The 20268-nt window shown below is 38.9% G+C and overlaps 1 protein-coding gene across 3 annotated transcripts in view; it reads left to right on the forward strand.

Moving 5' to 3' along the window:
* VPS13B (vacuolar protein sorting 13 homolog B) overlaps positions 1–20268 on the forward strand; it is a 1074400-nt gene that overhangs the window by 1011297 nt on the left and 42835 nt on the right. For all 3 annotated transcript variants that reach the window (XM_044668639.1, XM_044668631.1, XM_044668624.1), the window contains exons 44-51: positions 3914–4177; positions 4917–5000; positions 5178–5353; positions 6874–7044; positions 7633–7834; positions 9669–9857; positions 12610–12759; positions 15704–15987. In XM_044668639.1, coding sequence (XP_044524574.1) covers positions 3914–4177; positions 4917–5000; positions 5178–5353; positions 6874–7044; positions 7633–7834; positions 9669–9857; positions 12610–12759; positions 15704–15987 — 1520 coding nt within the window. The remainder of the gene's footprint in view (positions 1–3913; positions 4178–4916; positions 5001–5177; positions 5354–6873; positions 7045–7632; positions 7835–9668; positions 9858–12609; positions 12760–15703; positions 15988–20268) is intronic.

The raw sequence follows: 20268 nt of genomic DNA on the forward strand, positions 1-20268 counted from the left end.
ACATATATTTATTTATACGTTACAGAATCCTCACCAATCAGTTCAGTGGCTGTTGACTCCCTTCTGTGTAGCGATTATTAGCGCCCACCCTGGCCATAATAATTCTCTCTAAGGCATGGTTGTGGCCAATTGGATTTTATGAGAATACAAGAGTATATTCTCTTATATGGCTGGAAATCATGTATTTTCAATGGGGATAATAAATTTCAGTGACATTTTAATGTATGCTGAGATTCCTCAATGCAAATTATATGATAATGCAGCAGAAGTCAAATATAGGTGCTTAGGTAAAGACTATTTTTGAAATCTCTCCTATGCTTACTTTTTAAATAACTAAATGTAAACTTGCTCCCTTCAGATTGCCTCAGTTTCTTGGTTTAAAATTATATGCTTTTTTAAAATCTCAATATAAATATTGACTTGAAACAGGACCAAGCAAAAGAACTTTCAAATGGTGGGATTTTAAGAAAATTTTGAACTTCCTTGTACCCATTTACATAGATCCTTTAAGTCACCTTCTCTCCTAGTGACAAAGCCATATATTTTAAAGGCATCTGGTGCCAGTTCAAAAACACTCCCAGTTTTTTCCAAATTTTATTTGCAGCGTTAAGTATTAGTAATACTTCCCTCTGGGAACTACCTCACCCTTTTCTTCAGTTTTGCCTTTGACCTGCTCTATCCACGTCTATATAATGAATGTGCTTTCAGAAGGTAAAGAGAAATCGGCCAACCAGGAAAAGATCTTTTTTTGGCGACTTTAGTGAAATGCTAGCAGCACTCCTATCACACTTACCTTTGAAAGGAAGTACCAAGGCATTAATAAGCACTAGAGGCTCCCAGAGTAGTTGTATCTTTACATATCTAAATGTGTAAATGTGACTGAGCTCATATGTTTATCTATACACTCCTAGGTCTTTTCTTACACAGGAAGTAAGAAGGAACTGAATTCTTGCCTAGTTTTTTAAGCACATTTTCTACCCCCACCCTCCTAGAATAAGCACATGGGTGGGCATGCTCCTGCACACACACACACACACACACACACACACACACACACACACACACCCCTTGTGCTTCATGTTTCAGGATTTCTTGTCACCAGCAGAGTAACGGGGCTAGGGAATAGAGCTATTTTCTAAACAAAGCAATTCTGTGGAATGCAGGGAAACAGCAGCAGTGGCCCAGCCGGCCAAAAGTGGAGCAGTCAGAAGGTGGTTTACTTTGAGCAAAGCCAGAGGTGGAGCTGCAAACAATGAAAAGCCCAGCAAACCACATCTGTAACAGCAAACCAAAGCCTAATCCATACGTAGAGTTAGCGCCGAAAATGCTGCCGGTCCCCCAGCCGGGGCCCTGGCCCTGCCTGTGCACACACACACTCTCACACCACACTCGTCAGTTGTCATATTCAGATGACAACAATGTGCGCCAAATTTCAGTGCCTTTTCACATGACCACACATGGTCAGTGCTTACAGAGAGAAAAGTTTTGTAGCTCTTCAAGGAGGAAGCTTTTACTGACTGAAAATATCAGTGAGTGTATATCCATATTCTTTTAATCATCTTAAAGATAGAATCTTCCTGGCTCTGATCTTATAAGAGTTTCAAAACCTGTTAAGTAAAATCATATGTAGAAATCTTCAGTACACATCTCTGTGAGGTTGGGGGGGGGGGGGGAGGAAGGGCAGGGAATTAGGACAAAACTTAGAAATATATTTTAAATAGAAGCACTGTTTTTTTTTAAAGTTTGTTGTTTTTTTTAACTTAAGTATCTGTCTTCAACTGATGAAATAATCCTGAAATTTTATCCACAATTTGTGAAATGAAGGCTTGGTGAATATTGCCACTTTGAAGAAAAGCAGACTCTTGCCTCCCTCTGAACCCTGCATGATAGAAGACATGAGACACCGCCGCCAAGATGGGGGGCAACCATTTTGGATTTTCCTCTTCTAAGTAGCCACGTCTCCATGGCTAGTTTTAAAGGATTTTTTTTTTATCAGATTTGAAAGCCAGCCTGACAGGCTTTTTTAGCTGGAAATGAAGCTCTAAAAACCCACAAATGGGGATTTTTGTCTTTAAATAAAGAGAGTCCCAGATGGTTGCAGATATTCCATGGTTGCTGAGAGAGACAGCAAAATTCTGTTCTTAATCTCATGGGGCCCAAGGCTTCTGAAGCAAGAGCACTATGTATTAGCTGCCAGGCCCTAGGCATGTCTGAAGTAAGAAGAGAGTTATAACGTTGCCTCTGAACTTTCTGAAATTTATTTCAGCCATTACTTTTATGTAACTTTCTTAAAAATCTACACAGCACAGTTATCTAAAGTGTTTAGCCTACACAGAAGAAGAATTTACCCCCTAATCTAGCACTCCACAGTACAGCTGGCGCCTCTGGATATGACATTAAAAAAGACTTCAAATATTCTAGTTATTACTCGTTCTCCCCTCATCCTCACTGCCACCCTTTAGCTTTTTATTGGAAATTGTCCAAAAGACAATTTTAAAATTGAAGAGGGGTGAGAGCAAAGAATGGCATTTAATCAGATTATACAGGTATGTCCATCATCATATATATGTACACACACACACACACACAAATTATATATATATATATATATATATATATATGCGTGTAGGGACATACAAGTTTCCCAAACAAAAAGGAAGTAAATATTTGCATTGTTAAAGATAATTTGCTTTAGTAAAGCATTTAATACAAGTTTTCTTTATATTATTATATCATCTTTTAGACTTAGAACTGCAAAGAACCTTAAAAGTCATCTAGTCCAATCTCTACATTTTGTGGATGAAGAAACTCAGAGTGAAACAACCTACCCAACTTTATTTCATTCAGGAAATAAATAACAAAGCCAGAATTTGAACCTAGATTTCTGACTCTAGATCTAGGTACTAATAGTGAATAGGTTTAAGAAACATTTGTATCATGCAAACAATAATACCAAGCCTCAGTAATTCAGATTAATTAAGAGAAAATTTTAAGAAAAACTTTGAATTAATAGATAAATCAAGGTATAGATTAACTTTTTTTTTAAACCCTTGTACTTCGGTGTATTGTCTCATAGGTGGAAGATTGGTAAGGGTGGGCAATGGGGGTCAAGTGACTTGCCCAGGGTCACACAGCTGGGAAGTGGCTGAGGCTGGGTTTGAACCTAGGACCTCGTGTCTCTAGGCCTGACTCTCAATCCACTGAGCTACCCAGCTGCCCCTACAGATTAACTTTTAAGGGAAAAATTATTTTTATTTCTTTCAAAAATTTGTGGTGGGAGCAGCTAAATGGCACAGTGAATAGAGCAACAGTCATGGAGTCAAAAAGATCTGAATTCAAATCCAGCCTCACCCTGGGCAAAGTCATTTAACCCTGTTTGCCTTGTACATACACATGCACATACATATACCTTCATTAAACTAATAAGGTCTTAGCAAATAAAGACCTTTGGTTTTTTGGTAATTTAGTAATGCTATAGTATGTTGCTCACATTCTTGCCCATATAGATTATTTGTTGGAAATAACAAATTTAGTAATTAGTAAATTTAAAAATTTAGTAATTTGTAAAATTATATAATAAGTAGAATTTTGTGTTTACTTGTAAATGGCTACTTCTGCAATGCTTGAAAGCAGTTTATTTTTCATAGGTTAAACATGGCCTTTGTTATCATACTTCTCTTATTAATTTGTTTAGTAATTCTATTTCATACAAAGCAAAGGTATAGAGGGTTGCATTATATGCTCAATGAATGATTCTATGTAAAATGTAAGCATTACTCCTGTCCAAATTTTCACAACTTTCTAACTAATGAAATCTAAATTAATGAGGTTTTTCATTAGAAAACTGTATCTCTGTACATAGCCAGCCTCTCTATATACCTTCTCTTATAAATCTTGTTTTTTTGTCTTGTAGATTATCATCTGTGGGAGACAGATCATCTGTAGCTACTTAGACCAGAACATTGAACTCAAAGTGGTCCAGCACCTGATGGGGCCTGATGGACAGGCTATGGTCAAGGAGCATTTGGACATCCTCACAGGCAAACATAAATTACCATCCTACATTCTAGAAAACAATGAACTCACAGAGCTGTGTGTGAAGGCTGAAGGAGATGAAGCCTGGTCACGAGACGTGTGCTTAGAAGACAAATCCACTGATTACAGCATGGTTATCCAGGTAGGAGATGGAAAACATTTTGGAATAGAGGATTTTGTTAGAATGAGACCTTCTTGTAGTGTCGTTTGTCCTTCTTGTTTTATTGAGAACATTATAAGTAAAAGTAAGTCATTCATATTTCTTAGTATCTTTTGTCACTAACATTCACCGTTGAAATGTCTTGTCTTTCATGAGAATGCTGTCTTAAAAGTTCTCTTGCCAGTTTCTTCCTGATTATTCTTCCATCATTCAGATGAAAATCCAGCCAAACAAATCAATTTCTTATAGAAATAGAGCAGACAAGTGGTTTAGATTAAATGAAATCCAGGAAGAGGTAAGGCAGAGTCGGTCACCAGCATCAGTTGAAAGATTCTCCAGACAAGCATTGGCATGTTCCTTCCCTGGTACACACATGCCCCCCCTACTTCAGTTTCCATCGTTCTCTCAGTATTATGTCACTCTCTCCTTTGATGACTGTCTCTCTTCATCCCTTTGAAAGTGGGTGGACAGTGTCTATGAAATGAGGAAACCCGCCTGGTTCTGACTGGGTCAAGGTATTTACTTTTATATCTCATACAAAAAAAGTTTGGTTTTTCTGAAACTTTTAAACAGGGTTTTTCTGTTTGTTTGTGTTGTGGACTTTTAGATTCCTTCTAGATTGCATTTTATCTCCATGGCTTCCTTTTTTAACTAAAAAATGTTTATATTCCTAGTTAGAAAAATTGTCCTTATGTGGACCTTTGTGTCTTTGTATATACAGGTGCCATCTTCAAACGGTTCTATTATCTATGTTTGGTGTACAGTTCTGACTTTAGAACCCAATTCTCAAGTGGAACAACGAATGGTGAGTGCTTTCTCCATCCTGAAAACTGTACATGGCTCTGACCTTTCATGTTCTGAAATAAATTAAGGGCAGAGTGACCCAGAGCTGAGATTTATTGCAAGTTTGTTTCAGCATCAAGCAGCTGGAATACTGCAACAAAGCAAATATGAAAGTTGTTCTGTCCTTTCATTTTTATAGATTGTGTTCAGCCCTCTTTTTATCATGCGGAGTCATCTTCCAGACCCCATTATCATACATTTGGAGAAAAGGAGTCTGGGATTGAGTGAAACACAAATCATTCCAGGACAAGGGCAAGAGAAATCACTGCAAAATATAGAACCAGATCTTGTGCATCACCTAACATTTCAAGCAAGGTACTGGAAATGGGTCTTTATCTTTCTAAATGAACTCAACAAGAAATTAACCTTCTCTGTTCAAATAGGAAAGGAATTATGTAAAAGTCACTGTTAAAATGTCTTGTTTTTCATGGGAATGCAATCTTTAAAGTTCTCTTGCCTGCCTCCTCCTGATTACTCTTCCATCATGCAGATGAAAATCCAGCCAAACAAATCAGTTTCTCATAGAAATAGAGCAGACAGGTAATGTGGATTAAGTGAAATCCATGAATAAACCAGAACTCTTTAGTGGACAGAGAACTGGGCAAAGAAGGAAGAAAATAATCCAAGTGACCAGATAATACACAGCCAATATAATGTTGTAAGGTAGATTAATAAATTATTATTTAGGAGACTTAGGGAAAAACAGGGGAAGTTAACACAAATATTTGTCTGGGTTCAGAAGAGTGAGTAGGAGACAGGAATGGACAATAGTCTGGGACCAAATAAGCCAGGGAAACTGGGGTTAGCTGTTTGGGGAAATGACAGTTAACAGGAATGACAGTTAGGTCTTTACTGTCACCCTGCTCCACCTAGACAAGGAGACTGTGAAACCAGCAAGTAAATGACAAGAGGGCTTATAAACAAGTTTAATTTAAGGAAACTATAGTTTAAGGAGGGAGAAGGGGTTTCTAGTCTATCAGTCTATGGGCAAACCACAGGGTCAGGGAATGGACTTATCTACACTAAGCTAAACCTATAGCAGGAAAGGGCACAATGGAGATCAGGAAGGAAAGCGGAATATCCTCACTGCAGAGACCTGTCACAATCTAGCAATGGTACAGCTTTCTCGGGTCATCAGCCAGTACTCCTTCAATTGGGTAAGTCAGAGAGCTAAACCAACCCGAGCTGACCAGCAACTCAGGTTAGAATTTATAGTCTCTATCTAACCTCCCACAGGCAAAATCCTCCTTCCAGATATCAGGAAATCAGGGTACAAACTCCACTTCCTCTGAGGTCTCCCAGGAGTCAGTTACACCTTGTCCCCAACCACCATGAAGTCCATCTCAGAGAGAGAAACACACTTCCTGCTTCCCCATTCCATTTAGAATCCTTCAGCCCTGCCTGCTAAGTCTCCTAAATAATAATTTATTAATCTACCTTACAACAATAATCAGTTCCAGAATGATCAGGAACTGACTCATTCTCAGACCAAACAAGAGCTGGCAGAGTGAATGAGAAAGCACTGAACTTGGTGTCAGAAGCTCTGAATTCAAATCCAACTTAGCCACTTCCTAGCTATGAGTCTGAGCAAGGCATTTCCCCTCATCAATCCTTAGTTTCCTTATCTGGAAAATGGGAACAATAATCCTTGTCCTTTCTTTTTTGGGGGGTTGACAACTAACTGTGCAATTACTTTTTAAGCCTGATGCTTTCTATTAAGTTGTCACCATTGTTATTTTTGTCCCTAAGCAAATTTGTAATTATGATGTCCTGAGAAACTATTGTATTTTAGAGGAATCATGTAATTACTCTTATTTTCTCTTTCCATTTCACAGGGAAGAAGAGGATCCTTCAGATTGTGCTGTCCCCATCTCAACAGCACTCATCAAGCAAATAGCTACTAAGACTCACCCTGAAGGCCCAGTGAATCAAATTCTCTCAGAATTCTATGGCCCAGAGAATGCCCCCCAGCCTGTGTGGCCTTATAATAAAAAGGATGCTGACAGGTAATGTTCTCCAGCCATCTTTCATCTCAAATAATACATCACCACATAGGAGAGAGTTGACATTTTATTTATTTACAAAGTTTGTTGTTATAGTAAAGATAAATACAAGTCTTTTTCATTTGTTCATGAAATTTGGAGATTTTGTTTTCTTATGAATAAGTTTTTGGAAACTTAACTGAAAGCTTAGATTATCTACAAAAGCTAAACTAGGCAACAGTTATTGTTTCCTTCTGGCAGCAAGTTCTGTTTAAAAATATTGGGGGGGGGGGCGGGGGGCAGCTGGGTAGCTCAGTGGAATGAGAGTCAGGCCTAGAGACTGGAGGTCCTAGATTCAAATCTGGCCTCAGCCACTTCTCAGCTGTGTGACCCTGGGCAAGTCACTTGACCCCCATTGCCTACCCTTACCACTCTTCTGCCTTGGAGCCAATACACAGTATTGACTCCAAGATGGAAGGTCAGGGTTTAAAAAAAAAAATATTTGGTGTGAAGAGATGTTAAAGAAAAGTGTTATATGTCTGAAATCATTAAGCCTATTTTGGTAATACCAAGCTTATTCCATTCTTTTCTTGGATGTGGCATTTGGAGCAGTAATGAACAACTGAGTCAGTGGGATAGCCCAATGCAAGTGAAGCTGTCTGTCTGGAAGCCCTATGTTAAGACCCTGCTGATAGAACTTCTGCCTTGGGCCCTACTTATCAATCAGTCCAAGTGGGACCTATGGCTTTTTGAAGGAGAGAAGATTGTTCTTCAGGTTCCAGCTGGCAAAATTATCATCCCTCCTAATTTTCAGGTACCCTCTCTTTTCAAGCTAAGACAAACTGTGTCTCCTCGATAGCTAGCATTTATTGTAGTGTGTTGCTCACATTCTTGCCCAACTAGGTTCTTTGTAGGAAATAACATTCAGTCTTCTGATGCTTAGCTCTAGAAGATGAAATGTAATTTGATACTCTAAGATGACAATGCTAATAACAAATTCTCTTGCTTCTGCATTTGGCACTTGAGCTGATTTAAAATATAACTTGTGCTAATTTCAAAATCTACTCGTCATTTCCACAATGTGTACAAGAACAAGCGTAAGCAGTAGGTCTACATAGGATCTTTGTCATCCTATCAAAAAACCAAACATATGTTAACTACCTCTGTCTCTCCTGTGCCCTAAAGCTGGATCTCTGTACTTTGCTCCGGCTGGAAGTATGTGGGCTGGCTTGGGGACTTTGACCCACACTACTTCCTAAGTGGCCTGTTCACCGCTACCCTAAGCATCCAGGTGTTCCCCAGCTCCCCGAGGCTCACCATAGTGATGTCAAACATCATGCAGACACTCAATGAACACAGCCCACAGCAGCTTCAGACACCTGCCAGCCTCAGCCCTGCTGAGTTAGCTAGGATTACGGGCATGTGACACCACACTCAGTGCTTGTGGACTACTGGATGGGTGTTAGAGAACTGGAGCTGGAGGTTCTGAATAAAGTTTACCAAAATCTTCTTTTCAGGGTCTACTATGTAGTCATAGCTATCATGTGACTTATTTGCTAATGATGACTACAAATAAGTTTGGTACTTAGGCTCATAAATTTAGAGCTGTCAAAGGCTTTAGTGATTATCTAATATGGCATCTAGGTGACGTAGTAGATTAGAGTTCAGGATTTGGAGTCAGAAGAACCTTATTTTTGAATCTTGCTATGGACATTTATGCCCCCTGGCAAGTCACTAGCGTCTCTCAACCTCTGTTCCTTCATCTGTAAAATGAGTATAAAGATAGTACTTACCTCATAGGATTGTTGTTACATAAGAGAATAATTATATAAAATACTTTTCAGACTTAAAGCATTATGTAAATGTCAGCTGTTATTTTTCCAACACCTTCACTTTACAAATGGAAAAACCGAAGCCCAAAGAGTAAAGCGATTTACTCAGAATCACACAGGAGGTATTATGTTAGTGGCCTATTAGGGATCAAAGGCACAATGATGTTTCTAGCTGTGCAAGATTATGATAGAATGCCCAAATTTTGTGGTTTGTGGGTCAAGAAGAATTTCAGAGCCACCATCTCACCCTGAGATATATACATTTGAATCCTTACTTTTCTATGAGCTTTCAGATGATGGTACCTATGAAAAGTGGGTCTCTAGCAAATGGGAATAAAAAATATATTCCCAGATAAAATTGGTTTAGACTCCCAAGTTTTTAAACTTTTTGAAATGAACGGGATTTGTTGTTTCTATAACTGAATTCCTCTATGACTCATAAATAGCTTTAATCACAAAAAGTTAAAAGGATGAACTTCCAGAAAAGCATAATTCAGTCAATCGGTCATCAAGCATTTTTGTAAGCCCTTGAAGCCACATACACTGGAAAGTGAAGTAGTTCCTGCCTTCAAGGAGTTGATGTGCTATTTGAAGACTGCAACATGTTTGCAGAGAAGTCATCATAGGATAAATACAAAGTAATTGAGTGGTAGAGGAGCAAAGAACTAGCAAATAAGGGAATAAGGAGGGAACTGTTGACATACAGGCAAGGACCACTGCATTAATAGACAAACATTATGTAACCTAAGAAGTTCCTATGCAATATTATCATTAAGATAAAAAAAACTTTTCTAATTAAATCATTAATTTTTCCAGGAAGCCTTTCAAGTTGGAATATACTGGGCAAATACGAATACTGTGCATAAATCAGTGGCAATTAAATTGGTCCACAACCTGACATCTCCCAAATGGAAAGATGGTGGCAATGGAGAAGTTGTGGTATTGGATGAAGAAGGGTTTATAGATCTCGAAATAAGACTTGGTGCCTTCCCAGGCCATCAGAAGGTAGGATCAAAGTCTGTGTGACTAAAGAAAACTGTGTGACTATAGACACACATGCACTCATACAAACCTATGTATACATATATACATACATTTATACCCACATATACACCCACATATACTTAGATGTTTTTATAATTTAATATCCATTTAGTCTTCTTTGTTCTAATTTGCCTTAAAGCATTAATTTAGAATAAGGAAATAATAGATTCTTAGGTTTGTAGAGCTATGGTTTGCAGGGGTTTATTTTTCCCTGGCGGGTGATAAAAGTTAGGTCACATAATTTATCCAGGACCTGTTCTGTTTCAGAACACTCGGCAGTCACTTGATTTAGAATATGAGGGGGAAAAAAGACATTTTCCAGCATTTCCACATAGTATTTGACCTCTTTTCTTTAAGACAGGAAATAGAATTATTCTTCTTGCAAATATTAAGAAAGAATCATAGGGCGATCTTTGAACTGATGTCAGACCCTGTTCTTAAGAAAGGCCATATAATTTTCATCTAATTTTTCCATAGAAACAATATTTAATAGGGAACTTTGGCCTGACGATCAGTCTGATGCCCAGCTTTTTGGTAGAAGTTCCACAATCAAATGGAAAAATCAGCCCAGCAATGATTTGTACCCAGAAGTGTGGTACCCCATCAGTTGCCAATTCTTGTTGTCCTCCTCCCTCCCTCGTCCAGGCTTCATCACATCTCTGCTTCCATTCACTGCCCTCTCCAGTTCAGCCACCTTACAGCTGCCAAATTGATATTCCTCAAATGTTCCTCAGAACATTTCCCTCCTCAATGAGAGAGGCTCCAGTGGTGTTCTCCTTAGGATAAAATATAAAGTGCTGCGTTTGTCAGTCAACACTCTTCACAAGCTGGCTCCCGGCTTTACTTTTCAGACTGATTCAACACCATACTCCCTTCACTGACTCAATGTTTCAGCCATTTGAGATGAGGAAGTTTTAGGGGAGCTCAAGCTTCTACAAGATAACGGTGAGGAAGGAATGCAGGCAGGGATAGGGGATATCTGCAAAATACAAGCAGGCCAATTGGCTGGGAAGAGGAGTGCTTGAAGAGGAAAGACATATAGTGAGCCTGCAAAAGTGAGCTCGAGCCACTTGCTGAAGAGCCAAACAGAGAAAATGGAGATTTCTTTCCATCTCAGAAGTTCAGTCCTTTCTAGGAGTGCATAAAAAGAATATAACAAAGACTTTGGGGTGCATTAAAAAGGACAATTAGTGGGAAAATAAGACAATAGATCATTTTTAAAAATCCTTACCTTCCTCTTAGAATCAATACTAAGTATTGGTCCTAAGGCAGAAGAATGGTAAGGGCTAGGCCAGTGATGGGCAAACTATGGCCAGCGGGCCAGATGCCACCCCCTGAAATGTTCTATCCAGCCATGTGACATTATTTCTAATCTGACGAATACAATGAGTAGGATACAACACAATGAAACTTCAGAAGAGTTGCCTTAGAAACAGACTGACAGATGAGCATTTCCTTTCCTTTGGCCCCCTCTTTAAAAAGTTTGCCCATTACTAGGCTAGGCAGTGGGGGTTAAGTGACTTGCCCAGGATCACAGAGCTAGGAAGTATCTGAGGCAATAATAGGATTTTAAAGCTATATCTCACTCTGTCCTTACAATAATGCTTCCATTGTTGCTGGTTGCAATTCCTGCCAGCTGATAAATGGATAGACATAATCTTGAAACCTTGTGAAATGGGAAGGACATATGTCATTGTGATACTTTAAAAGACTGACATTTAATATTACTTTGATATAGCCAATCTCAAGAGGGGATAGGGAATGAACCCTTAGCAATTACACCAAGAAATTCTCTTCAAAGTATCAATATTCATTAGTTTTCTAGGAAAAGGCCTGGGAAAAGAGGGTTTTGATTTTTTCTCCTACTGCTTGACCAAAGATTCTAGAATAACAGAGGACTTAAAAGGAGCAATATAGTGGAATTCTTTTCATCTTGAGAATGATTGGGTTCTTGACGATTTGTAACAAGCACTGGATTTAGAAAATCCACTCATGTCCATCTATTTATAATCCATAAGAAATGAACCCTTGTGCAAGGTAGTTGCTATGATAAATTAAAGACAATCTTTGTGGATCTCTGGCTTGGCCTAAGATTAGGAAAATCCACTGAAGCTAAAAGACTGCCTGGAAATTGATGCACAGTGAAAGGAACAAAACTGGGAGAACATTGTACATAGAGACTGATACACTATGGCACAATCAATTATAACAGACTTCTCTACTAGCAACAATGCAGTGATCCAGAGCAAGGCTGAGGGACTTATGAAAAAGAAAACTAGCCACATTCAGAGGAAGAACTGTGGGAGCAGAAACACAAGAGAAAAACATACGATTGCTCTCATGCTTCGATGGGGATAGGATTGGGGATGCCAATTTTAAAAGATCCCTCTACTACAAATATGAATAACATGGAAATAGGTTTTGAACAATGATACATGTATAACCTAGTGGAACTGCTTGTCAGCTCTGGAAGGGAGAGGGAAGTGGTAGGGATCATGAATCATGTAACCATGGAAAAAATTTCCAAATAAATAAATAAATCCTTCAAAAATAAATAAAAGACTGCCTGGTGTAAGTGTGTGCAGTAATGGTGACTTGTGGTGACCAGTCAGAAGCTATGTTCAGGAAATGCTCCCTTTTCAGAGTAACTTAAATTATTTTCTTACTGTGTCGTGATATAAAAGCCACTCTTTTTCTGTCATTTCTCTCACAGCTATGCCAGTTCTGCATTTCTTCAATGATTCGTCAAGGTATACAAATTCTTCAGATTGAAGATGAGACCATAATCACCAATGACACACCATACCAAATATTTTGTAAGCCACAGTTAACTGTTCCGAGTCCCTGTTATGGAGAGGAGGAGGTAAGGGATCCTGAGAATGGTTTTAAGGTTAACTTTTGCCATTGAGAAAAATTGACATTCAAACATAGGATTCAATGAGACTCTAAAAAACTAGAGGGAAAACCCCCTCCTGTTAAAAATTGGTGATGATAAATCCATTGCTTTTTCTTTAATTACACACACTGACAGAAGTCATGGCCAGTGCTTCTAAGGTAATTAGCTCCCATCAGAACCCTCCCAAAGCGATTCTGACACAATGCAGGATTAGCTCTGGCTGATGTACATCTGTTCAGGGGCTGCAGAACAGTCCTTTAATATGCTTGCTATAATCCATAATAGCTGTGGAAGCAGTTCTGAGAATTTGCTCAAGGTTCTCATGGAGAAGTACATCTGCCTCACAGGCTGAAATGTTTGAGGTAGCAGTTTGGAAGGAGTTCCAGTACCTGAACAAAAGCCATGGGTCTGGAAACACTGAAACTGTGCACAGTTGAAAAGGTTAGCCATGAAAATGCATCAACTCATTTATATTAGAGTCCTGGTGACAGAATAGTATGTGCAGGAAATAAACATACAGAAGGCCGAGTCCAAGAATGTTCAGAGAGATTTTGAGGCAACCACTTTTACAATTAATAGGAACGTTCATATTTGGTGATGTCATGATAGGATTTGAATGAGACTTACGAGCAAGATACAAATTAAGCTGTATGTTATTCAAACTGCTGTAAAGCACATTTTCTTTTATGAAAATCCCTTTTTTAAGACTTTGGGGAAATTAAATGTCCAGTTCCCAGTTCCCAGTTTGCAGAATTGGAGTATTAAAATGTAGTTGCACTCAGAAGATACATTTATTCAGTGGGTCATGTGTGAAATGTGAAAGATAAAAAGATAAATAAGACGCTCAGCAAATTTATAGTCCGACTTATTGTTTCATTATCTTTGGCCTTTAAGTTTTGACATGAAGTTCATGAAAATTTCATAACAATATGATTTAATATTGCTCCTTTGAAATGCTACAAAAAGATGGTTGGATGTCCTGAAAGAAGTGTCTCAATTAGTTGTGCTTCTAAGAGCATGAGAAAGTAGTAGTGTCTCCTTTGTTGGGGTTAGAGGAGTGAAGAGAAGAAAGTTGTGGGATCTCATCATTTCCCCATTTCTGCCCAGTTTATAATTCCCCAGAGTTTCCTTAGAGATTTAATGGTCAGATATTTCCCCACTGCAGAGAACCTCTGGTTCTTTCCTAGAACTGGAAAGAGTTCTCACTCTCCTCTAGGATCCTGTGAAGAACAGTTGGTATTTTTTGCCACATAGCACTCCCTCATAATAGCATATATCTGTTTAACACAAAATACTCTCACTTAGATTATATTATCCATTTGTCTCCTAACAGTCCTGTGAGGTTGGCCAGTCAAGTTTTATTATTAAACCCCTTTGACAGACCAGGAAATGACAACACAGCCAGGAATGACAGAACCAAAACTGGAATCCAAGTCTTCCCACTCTTTTGACTCTACCAGGATTCCTCTTCCTACTTTATCAACTAGGTTATTGACCCCTATAGATTTCCATCTAAAAAATAAGATAAATGGCCCTCCTTTGACCCAGGGCCCTTACCCTCAAGGCAAAATCTTGAAGCAGAGCAAGTTTAAGTTTGTCTTTTGTTATTCACTAAGCATTTATTAAGTGCCCACTATGTCCCAGGCATGTTTGCATTTTTCCTACGCATTTTCCCCTCCTTTCCCATTTTTAGCAAATTATCCTCCCATTCTCCTAGATCTAGGGTGTCAAACTCAAATAGAAATAGATCCCTACAAGCCACACTTTGACTTAGAAAACCACTTATTAACATTATCTTTGCTGTTTTTTATTTATTTAATTAAACATTTCCCGATTTCCCAAACCCAAACCAAAACCCAATTATATTTTGTGTTAGTTCTCTGCCAGGAGTTTTGTGGATGTACCCAAGGGCACAGGTTTTGAAACTCTGAGGTAGACATCCCCAAGCAATCTACCAAATTTATTCCCACAGACAAAATTGACATATTATATGCTTGTCCTTTAAAAAAGTACTTAGCCTATACATGGGCCAGTATTTAACTTCAAGAATGAAGGTTTAATGGAGGAATGCCAGTCATTGGGGCACCTAGAAAGGGCTAATAATTCTAGGAAAGAGGACTATCCCAGATCACTTTATATTTGTTAGGAAAAGTTTCCCAAACAATTAGAGCTATCCCAGAGCAGAATGGGCCACTTTGAGACGTGTTAGGTCATCCCTCTTGAAGATCTTTAAGGAGGAGCCCAAAGAGAAGGCCACTAAGATCTCTGCTTCCAATTCTCAAATAATGGGATTCTATAATAGCAAACTAAGTATGAAAACCATACACACCTTGTACATGAGGCTGACTCTAACTTCATCTCACATGTGCCCTTTCCATTCCCCCTCCTCAGTTTGGATCTTATTGACATCATATTGGCCTTTAAAGCAAGGGGAGCCTCTTTGTCATCCTGTATCCACCGCATTTTAACATCATCATCATCATAGCTAAGATGTATGATGATGATTAATATTAACTATTAACATAGTACCTTCATAACTATGATTTTACAAATGAGGAAACTGAGACTGAGAGATCAACTCACATTGCCAGCAAGTGCCAGAGGTAGGATTGGACCTGGCCCTCTTTGGGCTCCAAGTCTATCACTTTTTCACATCCACCACACTTTATAAACAAAATGCTTTTCTTAATAATCCTACTGTAGGTAGTATGACTACTTTTATTCCCATTTTACAGATAAGAAAACAGAGCTTTTTGAACCTAGCAAGGGTCAGAACCAAAACCCCAAACCCAAGACTTTCTGACTCTATATCTAGTGTTCTTTCTATGCTTTTCTGAGTTACATATATTTTTTTTAAATAAAACTGTATTCCAATAGTAATCCTCTTTTGCACCATTTTCTCTCATTTCAGTTTTTGCATGTTCCAGACAGTGCAACTTTTAGCCTGAGCCCAGGCAGACCTCAGCCTGCTATGGAAACCAGTTCCCTTCCTTGCTGGGACTTGATGCCTGACATTGGTCCATCCACACTGGAAATGTCCCTTCTCCAGAAACAGATTTTGCTGAGTTTTTGCCCTGCTGTAGGCGCTGATGGTGCCCAGTGCTGGAGCCTGCCAGCTGTGGTTAGACCAGAATTCCCCAGACAGAGTGTGGCAGTACCCATTGGGAACTGCAGTAGAAATGGATTCTCTACCAGGTATTTTAAAGCTTGGGGAATGACCTCCTTTTTTTCTTTGCTTGTCAGTATAGCAGTTCATCAAGAAATAAGCCAGAAAAATAGAGAAGCTAAGAGTTACACGTGTTCACCATGTGTTGTTTCAATTGAAGAGGGTAAAGGAGGTTGGGATTTTTTTTTTTTTGGTGGACTTTTTTTGTGTGACTTTTTGTTTTAAGTCTGGGGCACTTTTGTAACTGGTCAAATGTTATGATCACATACCAAGTGAGCAAGTTTATTATTGACAGGCTGTAACAACAATGCCAGTCCTCTTACCATATAATGTCAGCTCGCAGAGCAGAACTGCTTCGTTTCCATGAGACACTGAGCACTTATGGCCAGAGTGATAAGAAAGAACTGGGAGACATTTCCTTGAATTCCCATTTTTCTTCAAACTGAAGATTTCTTCAGAAGCCATTAAAAGACACACAATAACATGTTAACTACCATGTGCAGAAGATGCCTCTCTGTGGTTTTCACTGCATGCAAGTTACTGCAATTACTGATGACCATTTATGTAAATAGCCATAAGATCAAACAGGGGATGTGGGATGGTTAGTTCATGCTGGACTTCTATTTTGTGGTTGTTTTGCATGCTCTGAATCCTTTCGGCAGCTGTCAGGGATAACTTATGTACAGTATATGTAACAACTACAAAAGAAAGCATATTGTGACCTTATGAGAGAAGCACCTTATTCTTATAATTCTGAATTTATAGGCTTGACTTTATTTGGGATTTTAGCCTTCTCAACTTTTTGATGTATACAGATGTTCTGTAGTAATTTTTTAAAAAGACAATAGTCCAGACTGTTTTACCCATGTTAGCCAAAATCATGTTCCCCAGCTCCTATTCTCCCTCCCACCAGATCCAGTGAAATTGTTCACATCCTCCCTTCCCCTGCACCTTTCCTCAAGCATTTCTAATCTTCAGCACTGTGGAGAAGTGGCCACTCCCCTACTCGGTTAGAGATACTAGTGGATACTTTGGTGAAGCATCTTTTAAAATGACATGAACTTGAACATTCTAAAACATATTAAAAATGATGAAATCATTTGAAACGAAACTTGATTTTAAAATTAAAATAAGGTTTGCAACCTGTCAATGCAGTCCTACAGTGTAACTTCCCAAATAAGATACATAGTGAGCTTTTTCTTGGATTATAAGAGCCCTTTCCTGGTCGCGGCCCCCAGCTTCCTTGGCCAAAGGAGGGGAAATTCTCTGAACTTGGCTTTTCCAGCCCATTTGAAATGAGGCCAGGGAAATAACATTGGGGTTGATCCAGGCACTGTACTCTGAAAGTGAATTAGCCCGCCTACTACAATCCAGATTGATTCAACACCATTCGGTAGTATCAGTAATGTGTTTTCCCCAAATGCTAAATTGGCAGTTTACCTTGGCATTCTATCACAGAATCACAAAGTTGAAAGAGACCTCAGAGAATATTCAGCCCAACCAACACCTGAACAAGAATCCCTGTAAAATGTTCCTACCAAATGGGCATCCAGCACTCACTCGAAAATCTTCAGGAAGGGGGAAAGTCATTATATTCTGAAGCGTACCATTTCTCTTTTGCTTACCACTAACTGTTAGGAATCAAACCTACATTAAGCTTTAAATCAGATTGCCTCTTGGTAATTTCCATTCATTACTTCTTGCTCCAGCAAGCCCAGCCCTTCTTCTCCTTTTAAGTCCTTCAAATGAGCTCACATACTTGAAAGTAATCATCATAGCCAACCCGAGTCTTTTCTCCTCCAGGCTAGGCATCCCCAGTTCCTTCAGCCAGTCTTCGGCTGGCAGGATTTCATAGCCCTTCACCATCCTGGTCTTTAGGAAGAATAGAAAGAGTTCACAATTGTGCAATAACTAATTCCCTTGGATTAAAGAGAGAAGAATTTTCTAATGAATTTTCAACTTAATTTACACAGTACAGATTTAAAGTGAAAATATTGCAGTTATCCGGTTCATTTGTATTCAACCAATTTAAATAATTTAGATCGTGTGTATTTTTTTTTTGAGTTTGCAGAAGAACACTTAAAAGACATGCCTTTAGAATCTATACATTTAAACTTGTTGACTCTCCTCTGCATACTAGTGGGTAGCCTAATCATTCAGCAGTTATCTAACTCCAAAGAGCACTAAGGGTAACTTTACTCTTGTTGAATGGTATGAAAACTACAGGGAAGGGAGATGAGGACAGGGTGGAATAAGCATTTATTGAGCACCTGCTGTATGCCAGACCCTGTGCTAAGTGCTGAGGATACAGCTATCTGTAAAAAGGTAGTCATTTCCCTGAAAGAATATAATTACATTATATTCTAATGAGAATAAGGCACACCTCCCCCCATTAAAAAGAAATGAAGGCGGGGGGGCAGCTGGGTAGCTCAGTGGATTGAGAGCCAGGCCTAGAGACAGGAGGTCCTAGGTTCAAATCCGGCCTCAGACACTTCCCAGCTGTGTGACCCTGGGCAAGTCACTTGACCCCCATTGCCTACCCTTACCAATCTTCCACCTATAAGTCAATACACAGAAGTTAAGGGTTTAAAATTAAAAAAAAAAATAAAAAAAAAAAATTTAAAAAAAAAAAAAAAAAAAAAAAAGAAATGAAGGCGTAGGGAAGTTCCAGGAGGAAAAGACCAGTTAGAGTGCTGGAGAGTCAGGCTTAGAGGAAGCATCAGGACTTTCTCCCACAGTTAGGTTGGAGGAGTTGTCAGTCCAAAAAGATGTGAATGTGCTCTGAGAGTGGCAACTTGGCATTGTTTAGAAAGAATGTTGAAGAAGATAAGAGTATTAGATCTGCCATTTACTGAATGAATTTTAGGCAAGTCTCTGTAAAATGGATATTATAATAATTGCCTTGCCTACCTAGCTGGGTTGTTGAGAGGATTAATGTAGAAACCATAAAGTCATATATAAAGATCATAACATTTAGAGAAAGAAGAAACCTTTCCAAAATCATCAAGTACAAACCCCTCATTTTGTAAATGAGGAAACTGAGACCTACAGAGGTTAGATCATTTGCCCAATCTACAGGCTATATAAGTAGCAGAGCCAGGATTGGAACCTAGATCTTCTGACTTTAGATTCAGGACTCTTGCTTCATACTGCACATGTGGCTGAGAAGTAGTACTTTCTCAAATGTAAAGTACTCTACAAATGTGCCTGGTACAAGCCCTCGTCATTTCTAAGCTCTCATTTTGTGCTAGGTACTGTGCAAAGAAAGTCAAAACAGATCTTGCCCTCCCTCTAGTAGCTCACATTCTAATGGGGGAGACTAACAGAATCCTGTGTACATATAATAGTTACACATTGTAAGTGGAAGGTAATCTCAGAGAGAAGACACTAGCAGTGAGAGGAACCTGGAAAAACCTTGTGTGGAAGGTAACTCACAGTTTTGTGGCCAGATTCAACTACTTGCTTTCTCAAGCCCTGAACTTAATGTATCATCCCCTAATTGCACAAATTTGCAGGAGCTTCCCTCATGGAATGTTTTCCCTCCACAATGTCTATGTCAAGATCTTTCTTTTCCTCCTAGGCGCAGTTCAGGCGCCACTTCTTTTGGGGAGCCTTCCTTGGTGACTCTTCAGACACTCCAAAAATACCTTCTTTGAGCTTTCCTTGATTCCCAAACTTGCATTATTTTTATCTTTATTCAAGTCATATCCCTTCTCCCTGGAAGCCCTTAGGATGCAGAAACATTTTTGTCTTCCTATTCTCAACATTTAGTGCAGGACCTGACTCATAGTAAGAGCTCATAAAAGTTTATTAAATTAAATACAGAGGATATCTATTATTATCATCATTGTGTCACAGCCAGTATGTTCTCTGAAGAAAAATCCTGATCCTTAACCCATGATGACTGTAAGAAACAACAAACATTCGTTCAACATCTAATGTGTACATGTTTAGAGAAGACACAGTCCCCGTCTTCAGAGATAGCACAAAATGCACGATGTTTCTTTATAGATGCATTCTGGTCACAAACTGTAATACTATGTGATGGCTGGTCACAACAGTGGGAAAATACAGAAATAACATGAGAACTAATATATCGTGCTTCTCCCTTCTTGGGGATCGGGGGGGGGGGGAGGGGAAAGGCAGCTATCACTACTGTCACTTATACTTTCCAGAAAAATTACTTTGTTAAATAAATAAGTCTAAAGATGGACATTGTTTTTTGGTGGTGGGGTATACTATAGACTAGGATGTCAATATCTGTAATTTCATCTAGTTAAAGAACTCTCCTAGAAAATACTCCCTCTACA

The sequence above is a fragment of the Gracilinanus agilis genome, chromosome 1 (genome assembly GCF_016433145.1).
Source record: "Gracilinanus agilis isolate LMUSP501 chromosome 1, AgileGrace, whole genome shotgun sequence".
Lineage (NCBI taxonomy): Eukaryota > Metazoa > Chordata > Mammalia > Didelphimorphia > Didelphidae > Gracilinanus > Gracilinanus agilis.